At 35.1% G+C, this 16,714-nt stretch overlaps 1 protein-coding gene across 3 annotated transcripts; it reads left to right on the forward strand.

Moving 5' to 3' along the window:
- Positions 1-1,084: 1,084 nt before the first annotated feature.
- LOC144977977 (RNA-binding protein 1-like) lies at positions 1,085-13,874 on the forward strand. Of its 3 annotated transcripts, none has more exons than XR_013646443.1 (6): positions 1,085-1,222; positions 5,595-5,819; positions 6,924-7,121; positions 9,696-10,049; positions 11,075-11,152; positions 12,388-13,874. XR_013646443.1 is itself a non-coding variant. In XM_078923385.1 (5 exons), exons 2-5 carry the CDS (start codon positions 5,602-5,604, stop codon positions 12,392-12,394), a joined length of 501 nt encoding a protein of 166 aa, XP_078779511.1. In that variant the 5' UTR covers positions 1,085-1,222; positions 5,595-5,601; the 3' UTR covers positions 12,395-13,874. The 3 variants fall into 3 exon arrangements, 1 of the variants encoding a protein (XP_078779511.1); XR_013646442.1 differs by having other exon boundaries at positions 9,696-10,024; XM_078923385.1 differs by lacking the exon at positions 9,696-10,049.
- Positions 13,875-16,714: the final 2,840 nt, after the last annotated feature.

Consider the following 16,714-nt stretch of genomic DNA (forward strand, 5'->3'; position numbering starts at 1 on the left):
GGTCCACATCCCACAGCGGGTATGGACCACCGATGAAACTTTTCCATCATCTTCTGTTGTTGGCCAGTCTTTCCATCTCCTGTGCATCCCAGACATCTCCAGCTCTACCAGAAGGTCTCCCATCTAAGTTGATCTTGGTCTTCCTTTTTTCCTCTTTCCGGGGGGATTCCATTGCAGGGTCGTCCTTGTTATATTGTCTGGTTTCCTCGACTTGCGTCCTATCCAGCTCCATTTTATTTTGTATAATTGCTTTTCAATTGTTTTTGTCTTGTCTTCTCCACACTTCTTCGTTTTTACTTTTGTCAATCTATTTTATCTTCAGGATTTTGCAAAGCCATCTTTTGACAGATTAATAATTGGAGGCTGAGAAGGATGGATTTAGTGGTTTTCCAAGTTTCAGAGCTATACAGGAAGACAGACTTGACATCTGAATTGAATATTTTGAATTTTGTTTCCATTTTAATCTTTGATGCTTTAAAAAAAAATGTAATCTCTGAGTTTAGGGTCAACAATGTCTTTCATTCTGTCGAGCAGGATTGTATAGATAGGAGCGTTATCCCTCTATAGTTTTTACATTCTCTTCTAAATTTCCTTTGTTGGTATTGTTACTATGAGACCTTCTTTCCAGTCTTTGGGGATTGTTTCTGTTTCCCACATCTTTTCAATATTTCATTGCTTGGCGATTATATTTAGATTTGATTTCAATGCTTCTGGTGGAATCAAATCTGGGCCCGCTGCTTTTGGGCATTTCAATTGTGAGAATTTCTGTCTTTCTTGGAGAGCTGCAGTTTATTGATTTGATGGTGAATTGTACTGAGAGTGAGGGGGGGGGGGGGGGGCTCGGGAGAAAAGAGATAGGGGATCCAGTATCCATTTTGAATGGGCTAGAGGACCTAGTTTGTATTCAATTTTTTTATATATTTTTTTTTCGATTTTTATGAATATTATTATTTAGGGTGGAGGGAGGGAAGGAGGGGAGGCTATACTTGATCTCTGATATAAGTTAGTTCCCGCGTAAAGAGTGGGTATTGATAAAAGTTTTGCGAATCCCATACTCGCGGTTCCTTAGCCAATGTCAGACATGAGGTTATACAGTTCATATCCGCAAACGTCATCGTCGGACAAAAATCTTGGAGTCGGCCATTTTTCTCGTCAATTATCTGATTTAGAACCATAGAGAAAAAAGATAAAAATCTAACATATAATTCTACTGCCTTTACAGGTTTGATTTTTGCAATTTCTTTTGTGGTAAAGATACGATTGTATCTAAAGATCCTTGCATTTTAATCTCAAATACTCGGCCTTATTCAGTGTTCCCCCAAACAAGTTCCCTGGCCCTGCCCTAATCAAATCTTGACCTCAGTCTTACTTCAGCCTCAGCAGCCCAACTCCAACTCCCCCCTTGGCCTTGGCTAGCGACCTCTTCTTCTTTTGGCATCTTATTCCTTGCATCAGTGTTCCCCCAAACAAGTTCCCTAGCCCTAATCAAATCTTGACCTCAGCCTCGGCAGCAGCAGCCCAACTCCAACTCCCCCCTGAGCCTGAGCCTGAGGGCCTGCCCCTTGCTTGGCTTGGCTAGTGAGTGACCTCTTCTCTTTTGGCATCTTATTCAAATGGACCGACATACTTTGTCAGACTGAGTATTGTTGATGTGTACACCCATAGCTTCAGTCTTATTAGGCACAATTGAATTTATTATAACGCTGTGATTATCCCCAGACACCTGTCTGGGGATAATAAAAATTTGTTATCCCCAGACACCTGTCTGGGGATAAGGAATTTTCATTATCCTCAGACGCATATTTGAAACTCCGCTCTTTTAAACAATTATCCACATTCCAGAACATGGAATGTTTCCAGATGCACATAGATATAAGGAAAGTTAATAAAATATCTATAAAAACATAAAATTAACCAACATTAAAATTAGTTGTTACTACATATACACAATATGCGTCGACTTCGAAGTGGGTGTCATGGCCGAATGGTTTAGTCGTCTGCCCTGGAAGTTTGACCATAATCGACGTTGTGGGTTCAAATCCTGGTAACGTCACTTTTTTTTTAAAAAAAAATTCCGTCTTCTTTTTACAGAACGTTGAAAGGGATAAATGTCCCATCCATCCTCCCCCACCTCTTTTTTATTATTATTAAACTCTCTCTCTCTCTCTCTCTCTCTCTCTCTCTCTCTCTCTCTCTCTCTCTCTCTCTCTCTCTCTCTCTCTTGTTTTCTAGCAAATATATTCGTCCCCACTCCGATCTCAAATAGTGTCTAAAAAGAATAAATAATTAAAAAGCAAACAAACAGAATTATTCAGAGAGCGACCAAATGGTCAGATAGAGGAGAAAAAAAAAATAATTGTTTTAAAAATAAAAACAATTTAAGAAATTCATGCTCAGAAACGAAACATTTACATAAAGGTTTAGCAACAAAAAACTCTAAGGTTTAGGTCAAAATATAAAAAAAAAAAGAAAAAGAGAGATTTCCCTCGGAGCAGGGAATAGTGTTAACAATAATAATAATAATAATAATAATAATAATAATAATAATAATAATAATAACAATTATAATAATAATAATAATAATAATAATAATAATAATAATAATAATAATAATAATAATAATAATAATAATAATAAAAATAATAATAATAATAATAACAATAATAATAATAATAATAATAATAATAATAATAATAATGATAATAGTATGATGATAAGAGTATTAATAATAAAAATAATATTATTATTGATAATAATATAATAATGATTATGATGGTAATAGTAATAATAATAACAAATATTACAATTATTATTATTTATTATTATTATTATTATTATTATTATTATTATTATTATTATTATTATTATTATTATTTGACCAAAACAAAAAAACAAAAACAATAATAGATCTAGAGCAAATTAAATAATGAAATAATATTATCGGAGAAATTTAAAAAAAACTCTTGCTCGGAACTCGGAACAAAAGTGAAAACAATGAAAATCAATTGGGAAGAAAGAAAGAAAAAGTAAAAAAAAATAAATGTGTGTGTGTGTGGGGGGGGGGGGGGGGGGGGGGCGGTCGCGACTGGGTCGAATCTGTGCAGCTAAAAGGAGTAAAATGAAAGGTGGCCTAACCCACTGAGCTGCCTATCCACACCGCTATCGGAATATTTTAAATTCATATATGAGCTAAACATATTTCCACTATTTTTGCTTCCTTGTTTTGGTACTTATTTTCATCTCTGATTCGAATAAAAATATGTTGTTGGATCTAGTTTTGTGGACGTGTGATACTAAATTGTATTGTCTTGTGCGAAGCAGACAGGAAAATAACAGGTGTGGGTTTTGGGCTTTGGGGCGAACAACACCATGGCCTAGGAATTCGTCCGCGACATAAAAATTATTCCCGGTCGTCCCCAAAATTGTGGCCAGAATGAACAAATTATAGTAACAAGAGATGATCAATAAAGTTAACAGGTAGGTATGTAATGAAAATTTAAATGGTTGGTGGACTATGAACAGATTTGATGATTAACAACTTTCTTCCTGGTTGAAAATAAAAAGTCGAATTGCCAGTTTGACGTTTTCAGGTCAAAGTAACAAAAGAAATTTCATTGATCCACTTGCTTTAAAATTTTTTTTTAAAAGAGCTGGATTTGACATTTGATCACTATTCACTTTCATCTTGTGTTAAATATCACTTGATATATTAACTGTTTTGGGACACAACCACTAGTATTTTTTCCAGAATATTTGGTATTTTTCACGCCTAGTTTGGCATTTTGCATAAAATCTTTCTGCCCACTTGCTACATGCGTCTGGGGATAGTATCCCCAGACAGGTGTCTGGGGATAACCAATTTTTGTTATCCCCAGACACCTGTCTGGGGATAACGAATTTTTATTATCCCCAGACAGGCGTCTGGGAATAATGACAGCCTTATTATAATTATAAGAATAATAAGATCTCAATAATGGCATTTTCATGGGTCAGGTCCAGGTGGGCTGGTGGAACCAACATTTTTAGCTCCCACCTTGCACTTTACTTGACTTAATTTTAAGACTCCTGCTCAGTATAAAGAGCAAAAGGGAAAACAATTAACATCATTTGGAAAGTTAAAAAAAAAAAAAGAGGGAGCCAGCGGATTCAAACCCGTGCAGCAGAGAGGAACAAAATGAAAGGTGGTCTCTAACCCACTGCCCACTGAGCTGTCTATCCACACCGACATCTGTGTAACTTACAATTCATACATGCGCTTGAAATATTCAACCATCTTTTGCTTCCTTGTTTTGATATTTTCATCTCTCAAATAATTATATGTACATTAAGAGATAGGCCTTAATAATTACAATTTAATATGGACAAGTGGTTCCAAAGTTATGATGATTTTTGGTGCTTCCTGGAGTACCAGCAATATTTGTAAAGAAATAAAGGCTATTATTATTATGGACAGGCACCCATCTATTTTATTTTTATATTACTGTATTGTGGAAATTTTGGGTCATGAAGGATCAAAATCGGTTCGATATTAAGTCTATATGTGCTCATAAATGAATTTGGCAACAGGCAGCTAGATTGTGCAGTGCTGATGGTTTTCCTCAGATCCGCGTAAATCCGCGATTTTGGAGTCCAGAGGAGGAATTTCTTCCTTTTAAAAATTACATTTTCTAGAAACAATGTGCTAGCAATGAGAGAGTTGATGTGTGGTGGAACACACAGGTGCAGTTTCCCACTCTCCAGAAGTTAGCTAGAGTATCAATGATAGTCTATCATCTCAATTGCTCTAAAAGTGGGGTTTAGTGCAGAAGAAATGGGTCTTAAAGGCAATCGTTCAACATTTTCCTACTTTTTCACTTTTTGTCACCATCAGCACTGATTGTGATTCCCAACAAATGGCAGCTTATTATAAAGCAGATTTTATAAATATGTTAATGTGTGATAGAATTACCCTTGCCTTAATTAAAAAAAGGTTTGCGAGTTACTTTCAATTAAATATGTAAAAAATACCCTACCCTACCCTAAACTATGAAAATTTGACAATTAAGTCCCAGATAAGTCGCAACAACGGCACAAAATCAAAATTCAAATGAAATCCAGATCTAAATACAAAAATAATAAATTGTGATTCAAAGTAAAGGAGATCCAGTGATGAAACAAGTAGTTCATTTAGAAGTCTTCCTCCAACCTAAGAACTGTTTCATGAAACATGAAGCAGGGCCAATTAAAGAAGTAATATAAACCACTTTTCAACACGATTCTAATTATTCAATTTTTTATTGATAATCAGAATAAAAGTTTTGTTAGTCTAAAGGCTGAAGAACATGCTTCTTTATTTACCTTTGTTTTTATATGATGGATTTTGTAGCCTGAAACAATTGCATTTCTGGTAGTGTGACCACCTTGGATTTCAAAACTGGTTTAAAAATGATCGCTGACAAGGAATTTCCTGGGATGAGTTTAGGGTATGAGGGATAGAACTTGGGGCCCCAGTGTAATAAAATTAAAAAGAAAATTGAAAGCATAGAGTTAACACATTCATTTGTGTTTGTCAGGAATTTAATGATCTCATCTATGGTCTTTTCATTTAATTGTAGGGGTGAAATGTCTCGGAATGCGCCAATGAAGGACTGGAATCTGGATTGCAAAGTCTATGTGGGTGACCTGGGCCATGGTTGTGCTAAACAGGAACTGGAAGAAAAATTCTCTAAATATGGAAACCTTGTTAATGTATGGATTGCTCGCAAGCCACCTGGCTTTGCTTTTGTAGAATTTGAAGACCACAGAGATGCAGATGATGCTGTTAGGGGCCTTGATGGAACGTAAGTATTTTATCTTGAAGAAGCCCTGTTTTGTTGGAGGTTTTTTTTTTTTCATTTAATGGTTCAGTGATGTTTATAATACATGTATTAGGATTTGTCTTATCTCCAGACGTTCTTTATGACGTATATTCTGTTGGAATTCATTTAAAAAAGAAAAAAAAAAAAATTCCAAATGTTAGATTCTAACTTTTGGATTTGGAAATTAGATACGTGTAATCCTTTTCACTGGTATTCTAGTGTTCGCAGCTCTGATTTTAAGTGTTGATGTTGACCTCAGTCTTAGTGCTAAAGCCAGAGGTTGGTGTGTTTTGGAATCCATGAGCAATTTGAGTAGCAGGAAAATCTGTTTGGCAATTCCCTTTCAATAAGGGGCAACATTTATTGCTTTTTTCTTGACTGTACCAGTCATGATTCTATATGTTGTTCACAGACCAATAAATTATGGATTTTTTAATATGGTGTTAAAACTACTGAAAATTTTATCAGTGCAATATTGGTGCGATTCTAGGAATTGATTCTGCGTGATTTGCAAGTAAAGTTCCAGTTTTATCTCTTCTTGAAGTAGAAGAAATGGTTTGTTTTTATTTTATCTAGCAGAAGAAATAGAGCAATATTTAGTTTTGCCTTTGCAAACAATTTTGAATAATGCTAAATATTTTTGATGACATCAAGATATCTTATGTTGCCTGTGTATGATTTTGTTTGAATCTGTAGATAAATTTAATCAAACATTATTATTGGTTGGACAATAAAAATTTGACTGATTAATGCTGTAGCTTGACCTTATCGAGTTCAATAAAAACTGAAAATGGGAATAAATGTGTGTAATTACCCATTCATGTAAACATGGAAAAGTTAAGCTTAAGTTGTTGTCACTGAATCAAAATGTTCGTTTGAAGGGCTCTTTTTTTACTCTTTGGTGATGTCAGGCTGAAGCCAGGGTCATTCTGTTCTTACATTTGGTGAAAACTGCCAGCTAAGGCATAATCAGTTGCAGTGGGAGATTTACAATATTGCATAAAATGGAGCTAAAAGTGAAAGCAATTATTTTTTTCGGTCATCCACATATTATATATTAATGTATTCTTTCTAAAAAATTTCCAGACGTATCAATGGGAAGAAAGTTAAAGTAGAAATGTCCTCTGGCAAGTCTAGGTGGGGAAACAGTGGACCCCCTCGTCAAAGAGGTGGCGGTGGCGGCGGCGGTGGTGGGGGCTACAGAAACTACTATGATGGCAGAGGTGGCGGTGGAGGCAGAAGCATGGGAGGACAAGGAGGTGGCAGACGCAGATCCAGATCAAGGTAATACTGACTCTTCACTCCTGTTTCATTTACAATGCAAAATTCTTTTGTTGTTGTCTTTGATATTGTGGCCTATGTCTTATTTTCATTTGTTTTTGGATTTTTTTTTGTCTTTTAGGCTCTGGAAAAGTTTTATACTATCCAGAGAAGAGAATGATTTTAATTTCATCTTGAAGTGCAAATAATGATTTTGTAACTTTCAAGTTTGATTGGATACATTCGTTCTGTCATTAAATCTGAGGAGGGAAAGTGAATATAATATCAGACCTGAGCATGCTGGGCTGTTCAACATTTATTTATTTAAATATTTTTAAGAATTATGAGAATTTTTGTTTTATTTATTATTTTTGGTTGGACACCTATAAATAATGTTTGTTGTCATATATCATTTTATTTATTATTTTTGGTTGGACACCTATAAATAATGTTTGTTGTCATATATCATTTTATTTATTATTTTTGGTTGGACACCTATAAATAATGTTTGTTGTCATATATCATTTTATTTATTATTTTTGGTTGGACACCTATAAATAATGTTTGTTGTCATATTTCATTTTATTTATTATTTATTTTTCATTATTATTTCTTTATGACTTTTGACAAGTCAGTCCCATTTTGCTATTGTATTGTAGATTTTAAAACGGTAATTATTTGTTTTATCCTGCATGCATAAGATTATAATTATAGCACATTCTGTATGTGACTGGTCGTACCGTTGTTTTGTGTTTTTATCACCTTAGAGAAATGATTATTATTTTTCTCTGTAACTGTTCCTGTTCCACCAAAATTTCTAATTATCTCATATGCACAAAACGTTGGCAACATTATTATGTGCACTTTACCCTGTTTAAACCACACTTTATAGTGATGAGCAAACTTCTTGTTCCTATTCATCATGTTTTTTTACTTTCTTTCTCTCTGTTTTCTTTCCTTTGCTTTCTTCTTCTTCTTCTTCTTCTTCTTCTTCTTCTTCTTCTTCTTCTTCTTCTTCTTCTTCTTCTTCTTCTTCTTCTTCTTCTTCTTCTTCTTCTTTTTCTTCTTCTTCTTCTTCTTCTTCTTCTTTTGTTTTAAAGGTCAATGCTAAGGGGGGTGGGTACTATTGATAGATAGAGGTCCAGGTAGCTCAGCTGGGGGAGCACTTGCCTGGCCGTCAAAAGGAAGTCATTATCCCAGATTGTCGACTTTCTGTCCACCCAGCAGTGATTGTGTAGCTTGGATCGGAAGAAAAGTACATTGCAGTAGACAAGCACCCTATACAAAGAGTAGCTAGCAATTGTTCATTGCTACAGTCTGCTAAGTGGGTTATAATTTGCATTGAACTCTGGCTCCATTCCCTCGAAGGTAGTGAAGAACAAGTGCTACCAGTTTTTTTTAAAGGAGGAAATTACAATTTGGGTCAAATTCAGAATCTACACCCCCAACCCCAAGACTCAAGAACCAGTTAGTTTATGTTTTTTTTGGGTTTTTTTTACCAATATCTTAGCAGAAAACTTGTCAGTAAACTATGTTGTAAGTAATAGTAGCCCCCGTCTCCAAATTATAGAATCATCATCATATTCGGTTTCCTTTATTTTTTTTGTCTTGAATTCTAGGCGGGGGGGGGGGGGGGGGAGGGGGGGGGGGGGTGCATAGTATGTGTTCTTTTTTTGTGTGAGAATATTTTTTGTTTTCCCCCTCCAACAACTATTCCTGTATTTCTTATAATTTTACCTGTTGATTAAAACTAATGTCTTAAAACATTCACAGAGTTCTGACACTAATAAGAATGACTGTAGATCCTTTTAAAATCCAGTTTGAGCCCATTGATAAATATGACAAATGATTATTTTGATTAAGAGTTTTGTCAAAGAAGGGAAAATAAAAGTAAAATGTAAGACTATATCAACCTGACATCCCCCTCCCCCTCCTCTTGTAAGTATTTTATGTATAGCTCTTACATTCGTAGTTTGCATTAAAATTAGTCAATATTTATAGAATTTTGTGGATGGTTACAATATTTGATACATTAAATAAAAAAAAAAAAAAGCAAGCATGATTACTAATTTTGATTCATAATATTTTCTGACTGAAGAAATTGTATTGAAATCTCTCTTTTGTCAGTAGTCTGCTAAGACTGTGATTAGGTGGTACTTGCCTCTTGGTGAAATTGGTCTGGTCTTCAATGTTGGTCATTATGGCGTGTTGAAAGTCAAAACATTGGAATCTTTTTGTTGTTGCTGTTGTTAGTGTTTTTATCTTTGTTTTGTTTATTAATTTCTATCGTAATCAGACCAGTTTATATGTCCTCTTTACATGTACTTTTGCTATCCCTTACCTTTTGCATTTGTATTTCCTATTTTAATTGACATTGTAAGGAAACTTGTCTTTCATTGTGATTCTTAATCGTCAATATAGAGCAGGAGATCAAATCATTTCATTATATAAATTTTCTTATATTTTTTTTTTAATTTGATAAATGTATGCTCACCTTATCTAACATTATCTTTCAATGTGTCTTTAGGTTTTCATTTATTTGTTTTTTTAAGATAGTAATTGACTCATCACATCCTTTGGGCCAAATGTTATTTACAGGAATTCCCCCTCCACCATCATCATCCTCATCAGCTGGGCTCGCAGCCATCATCCGCCTACCTAGCTCCATTCCCTCAACCAACACTTCTAGTAGCTAAACTACCACCAACCAACCATCAACCAATCAACTTAGTAACAACTTCATCAACTTTCAACCACTACCTCTAGCCAAAGTCAAAAAATGTGCTTCAGCTACCGGCCACATGGTCTACAACCGACTACTGCGTTGTTCGTCCGCCAACTCCACCACCAACTAGTACCAATTCTACTACTACATCAACACTACTTCTAAATTCAGCGCGATGGATTCTTCTGATCTCAGCGTAGAAGTAACTGATTGCTATTAAAGCCTAAGTAGATATATTTTCTTTAAAACTAAAATGAACTTAAATTATTAAAATTTAAAGAAAAAAAACTTAACCAAAGTAAATATATTTTCTTTCAGAATAAAGATAAATATAAATGATTAAAATAAAAAATTTTAAAAACATTTAAAGCAAAAAGCAACTTATCATTAATATAAAGGTTTGACCATTTTGTGGAGCTGTTGAAAAAACTATGAATCATTGAAAGCAATTATAATACTTGTAGCTTGAAATTGAAAACGTCTGCACTTATATCATCTCTGATCTTTTGTCATTGTCTCAAAGACTTTTATCCTATCTCTCCGAATGCATTCTTATACCCATCCTCTTCATCTCACAATGATCAAAGCATACTGTTATTTAAATTTGTTTTTACAATTCATTTATTTATATATATTTTTTTGGACACCTTTACATACTAGAATAGCTTCTTTTTTTTTTTGGTCATAATTTTGAAAAATGGTAGAATTGCTAGGACAATATCAAAAGTTGTATTTTCCACCAGCTGTAACTGATTTTGCTTAGAGGTAAGTGGATAAGAAATTTTCTTATTCTTTTTCCTTTTTTTTCTTTTTTTTTTCTTTCCATTCTTTCTCTATTTCTCTTCTTTCTTTTTTTTCCTCGAAACATTTTACTTGTCTACAGAGTCAGGTGACAGGGAAAAAATCTTCAATTTCAGAAAGTAATAATCTTCTTTTTTTTTTCCCTTTATTTATAGCTCTGAATGAGTAAGTTCAGTTTTTAGCACTGAAATTTGTTATTACTTGTGAGATTTGGGTTTTCTTTAACATCCTCTTCACCATCTTTTTCGAAAATAATATATCAGGTGAGTCAATACGAATTGTTAAATTTTAAGTAGTAAATGTAACATTTTATTCAATGAAATCTGGGGTTGTTCGACATAGCATGGATAGAACAGGGTAAGTAATCTTCTGAGTGTTTTCCAAGTTTCTTTTGGTGAAATGATGTTATGATTATTTATTCATTCCCTTTTTGATTATTCACTCTGGATAGGTCTTATTCCCCAAGAAGAAGATCTCGCAGCCGCAGCTTCTCAGACTCTCCAAGACGTCGCAGGAGAAGCAGGAGCAGGTAGGTAACTTTGTAAAATTGTGGTCTAAATTTTTTATTCGTCAGTTTGGAAACATCTCTTTCTAAATATTGTTGAATGACTTAGTTATCAACTTGGTGTTTCAGTTGCACATAAGACCGAAATATTGTTGAATGATAAATGTCATAGTTGTCTTTTGTAAGCAGTTAACTGGGTGGGGATCCTGACCTCCCATAGTGGGCAGGGAGGTACATGCTGTGTCTTCTATCCCCCCATACCCGTTTTCCAATTGTTTCCTGTCATTGTCTTGGAATGAGATTACTTAGTTTGGTCCTGATCCTTGCCGGAGTTCCTTGGCTGGGAGGGAAACAGTCGAATGTATAGTTATAGTTTTGGGAGATGATATTTTTTTCCTTGTAAATCATCTCTCTGTTATGCATTGTATTATGTTTAGTTTACATATTATATTATATGATTGGTAAACATTTGAGTGTATTCCTCTTTGTGGGGACCTGTGCTTGTGTCTGGATGAGACTTTTAGGTGATCTCAAACTAAGTACTTTGACGGTGTGCTCTTGGAATCTACATCTGTTCCCTATTTGAACCAATTCCCCTTTGTCTCACCTTTTCTTTTGTGCTTTAAGTAATTCTAGAACTTTTTACTATCCTATTTTCTTCCTTTTTTACTGGCGCTGATATGACCTAAATGTGTTGCAAGCGCCGTAAAACCCTTAAAAACAAACAAACATAAGCAGTTAAGATGTAGAACGGTTCCTGCAAACTAATAACAGCAAAATTTGCAAAAAATAATTGAAAAAATTTGCGATTCATTTTTCTAACAACCAATAATTTAGTTCATGAAAGAGAGATGTGTATGTTTATTTTTAAGAGTTTCACGCTGCTTGCAACAAATGTAAGGTCATATCAGCGCCTGTAAAAAGGACGAAAATGAGATAGTAAAAAAGGAACTACTCTTATCTTTCACATTGTACAGAAGCTATCAAATTAAAAGAAAAATATATTCATCTTTTTTTTAAATTTCTTTGTAAAATCTCTAAAATTTGCAAAAAAAATTGCAGATTTTGCATCTGCAATGCAAATCAGTGAATATTTGCGATATTTTTGCGCCCACAAGCAATGAAAAAAACTGCTGTGCCAGTGCCAGATTTATTTTGACTTGGTAGTCTTAGTCCAGGCTATCTGACATCTACTTTATATTTTGAATTATGGACGATTGGAGTAAATAAGCCCTGTTTTATTTCTTGTTTGTTTTCAGAAGTTAAGACGTATAAATGGAGTAAATCAAGTCGACTTAAGGGTTGCCACAAGGACAGATTGCTCCAAATTTTGCTTTTACAAAATGTGTAAATATTTCAATTTATAGTAATTAATTATGGCATTGAATTGTTCTTGTATCTGGTTAAAAATAAAACATTAAATCTCATGAATAATTTCAGTGTTTCAATATTTGTTTTTAAAATGATTATTGTGAAATGTAAAGATATTAATTCTTGCTTAGAAATATTTATTACATATAGTTGCTTTTACCTTGATCTAAATTTAGTTTTGAATTGCTCATCTCAAATATGTTATTTTGCAGTTTGTAATGAGGAATTTTTTTAATTGAATAGACTGTTTTATTTTTAGGAAGTGGGGGGGGGGGGGTCTATCTACTGTAAGCAGCCATTCTTCAAGCATGTTGCTTCCCCATAACAATGGTAAAATGCAATGTATTGTACTTACAGACGTAAAGCGCTTTGAGCATGTTTAGTGGATATTGCCCAATATAAAAGCCCAAGTTCTTTATTTTATTTTTCTTCTCTTTATAGTCTGTATACTTGTTTTCTTTCTGTCATTTGTATTAAGCTTGTTGAAAGCAATCAAGATTGCTACCGTGTCAAACAGTTCACAGAGCTCTCAAATTGTAACTATTCATTGAGCATAGAAATTTGTGACATTCAGTATTCAGTGGTCCAGATCGATGGTCAGACGAGGGTACTCGTGACACGTCACCGCTATCACACACGTTATTTTGACATTGAGTCTACTGCAGTTTGTTCTGATATACCAATTTCTATCTTTATCCACATTATATCACTTTCTTTATATGTGTAACTTCTCCATTTTGTTTTCATTGTTTTTTGCACCACTTTTATCTTCTACTTCTACTGCCTTTTCATTCACTCAGAGTATGTGGAGATTAGCATATTTGTCTTTTTCTTCTAAGTATTTTTACGCAAATCTTCATTAAAAATGCTCCTGTGCTCATGTTTTTAAAAATTATTATAAAACAATATCGTGACATTATTCATATGTATGGCTGGGTTTGTTTTCTGTTTCTTTTAGATATACTTTTATATTTGAACAAAATCTGGAATTTGTCGTAAAAGCGGTTTTGTATAAGTGTTGTGCTTCTAATCTAAATAATATAATATGTCAGTTCATTAGGATTTTAAGTTATTGTCGCATTATTCTTCACTTTCGCCACCCATAGTCACAAAGGCAGAACAAATTTATCATATCATGGAGATAGCTGTCTCAAAATACAGCAGAGATAATTTTATTCAATTCCTGCAACTGCCATCTGACACCAGTAACCAGATCTTTGATAACACTAGCCTATAATTCATTGCATTTGGCTTTTATGTAATTTGTATGAAATTGAATCATTGATTACTCTTCATTCATATTATCTCTTCCCTTACGAAGTCAGAGTGTAATAATGATTGAAATAAAATAAATTTAAATATATTTGTCCACTCATTCTTTCGTTTGCTTTGATGTTTTTAAAAAAATGCAATGTGGCCTCGTTGGATCTACCCACATGGTTAACTCACTCAGTCCTAGAGATTTTTGCTACTTTTCAAAATTGGAAAAAAATGTATTAAAAATGAGCATGTGCAAAGATAGTTTTATTCAACTACCATTAACATGCAAAAATTAAAAACATTAGCTTTGATACTAGGCCTATAATTTGTCTCAGAAAAATGTAATAAATAGGCAGGGGGTAAAAGTAAACAGGTTATACCACGGACATAGTCGGTTTTAGTTTTAGGGTTGAGTGAGTTAAGAGGTTCCTGAAAAGACATGCATACTTTACTTTCTGACCCTGCCATGGCCTGAAACGTTTTTTGAGTGGACTTGGAATGTGAGGGATAAAGACAGGTGTCTGGGTGGAGCTCCTCTGGAACCCATAGTGTGCAGGGAGTCAGAGAAGCACTTTCACTTAATGTCTGTTCTTTCCCATGCTTTTTCCAACATGCTTTCTGTCTTTGTCTTGGAATGAGATTACAGTCCACTCCGGATAATCGCAACACCATAAAGCATATTAGCAAACCATTTAAGCACCTCCCTCTTAGTCTTAGAGGAGAGCCTACCTGTTTGATGTATTTGCACGTTTTAAAACTGGACTCAGGCATGCAGACTGCTGAGACCAATGTCTGTTCAGTTTTTAGTTGCTGCTAGTCCAATTTGTCTCATTATTTAGAAACATTTACTTCCCATACGGACTGGAGAAGTCAATTGCTCTTATCTTTTTATCCATGTTTTCCTCTCCCATCAATGTTGCTTTCCATCTTCGTCCAGGGATGCGAACCCAACCCATGGTGAGATTTTTCACTCTCAGGAAAACTTGACTAATTTAGATTTCATTCTTTCGGAGATTTTTTTTTCTGTACCATGTAAATCATCTCTTTTATAAGTTTATTGGTGTTAAGTTTGTGATAAATTGAGTCTTGAGTGTGCCCCGACTTGGATTCTCTGTCCACGTTTTTGCGGATATTTCAAATGGTCTTAGCTATAATATATATATACCCGGTGGATTGTTCTTGGGAGCGAGTTGTCATTTTTTTTTTTTATCATTCCCTTATTTTTTTTTGCCTTGTTTGAATCCAAGCATGCCGAAATCCGATGCTCATGTGAGGTAGCAATAAGTACTACTGTACATTCGGTCACCCAGCTCCAGAATGTCTCGTATTGCAGAGCGTCCGGCATTTCGGCATACTAGAATCCAATGAGTTCTGTATACCCGGTGGATGTTCTTGTTAGAATCAGAGTGTGCTGAAATCCGCTGCTCATGGGAGGTACCAATATGTGCATTTGGTCACCCAGCTCCAGAATGTCTGTCGTATTGCAGAGCGTCCAGGATTTCGCCGTGCTTGAATCCAAGGAGTACTGTCCTACTTTCTGTGTACCCGATGGATTGTTCTTGGGAGCTACATGTCTTCTTGATTTTTTTTTTTAAATCTTCCCTTATGTCTTTAGTCTCTTTTGTCTTGCTAGAACCCGAGCATGTCGTGCTCGAATCCAAAGAGCACTGTGTACTTTCTCCATAATTATTCAGCAGAGGATAAGTGAGCTCCGTCATTCCTATGGATCTTACTTACTTATCCGAACCAGCGACCACCTGAGCTCTAGCCCTTCGGTCTTGTGCCATGACGTAGAAGTTAGATTTCTTTTGTAGTTGTTCCAGGTGACTATAAAGTCTGTTACTGATGCTTGGATTTGGTGGGAGGAATGTGCATCTCAGGTCTTCAAGAGGTTGACATTCAAGCAAGTGGTGTGTTATTCCTATGGATCAGATATCGATGATCGGTGGATCAAACCTCTGAAGTCCAGATTTTCAGGATCAAAACTCGGCAAGTCTATTTATACTATACGAGCTTCGCGCACCATGTTTTGTTGATTTTGGGCGGATCAGAGGTTTGATCCGCCCAAAATTAAATGAAGCATGTAGACTTGTGAATTCAGGTTTAATCCACCGATCGACGAAAGCAAGACTTCAAAGGTTTGTTCCATCGATCGGTGAAATCAAGACTTCACTTCAGAGGTTTGATCCACCGACCATCCATATGTAGGTGTGAAAGAGGTTAAACGTCCCATGCGAGATAATTACTATATTACTATCCAATCCTAAATAGTTGCTACTTCATGTGAGAATATTGACGCAACTACTATCATGTCATTTCAGCGCCTAACAAATGGAATATAGATAGTGCATAACATGAAAGTGGAAGATCAGTTGGACAGATATAGTACTGTATATAGATAGGTTATAGTTATAGATATACACATAAGTAACTGTCAATATTACAGTAAGCAATCAGATGTCGAAATCAAGGAGCGTAATTTAAAAAAAAACAACAAACCCCTCTCTCTCTCTCTCTCTCTCTCTCTCTCTCTCTCTCTCTCTCTCTCTCTCTCTCTCTCTCTCTCTCCTCTCTCTCTCTCTCTCTCTCTCTCTCTCTCTCTCTCTATCTATCTATCTATCTATCTACATCAACACTCCAGCACAGTTTCCTCGGGACAAGCAAAAACGTTCGAGGAAGTCGTACATTGCCATTCCAGTCGATGGTGAGGAAGGGGACAGCGGTATGGTCTTTGCTTCGTACCCGAAAGATACCTAGTTCGAATATCTACCGCGTTCTGTGGCCTTCAGCAAGCCACCTCTCCGTAGCTCAATTTGTGGCGCTGTTCTGCGGCTGACACCTGGGTCTTACCTTGAAACAGACGGGATGAATAAAGAGAACTTTATTATTATTTACTTTATTGATATTACAAGGGATTGGTGTTTGTGTGTATGAGTGTGTGTTTGGGGGGGTTAC

The sequence above is a fragment of the Berghia stephanieae genome, chromosome 8 (genome assembly GCF_034508935.2).
Source record: "Berghia stephanieae isolate SIO BIC M18660-M18661 chromosome 8, UCSD_Bste_1.3, whole genome shotgun sequence".
Lineage (NCBI taxonomy): Eukaryota > Metazoa > Mollusca > Gastropoda > Nudibranchia > Aeolidiidae > Berghia > Berghia stephanieae.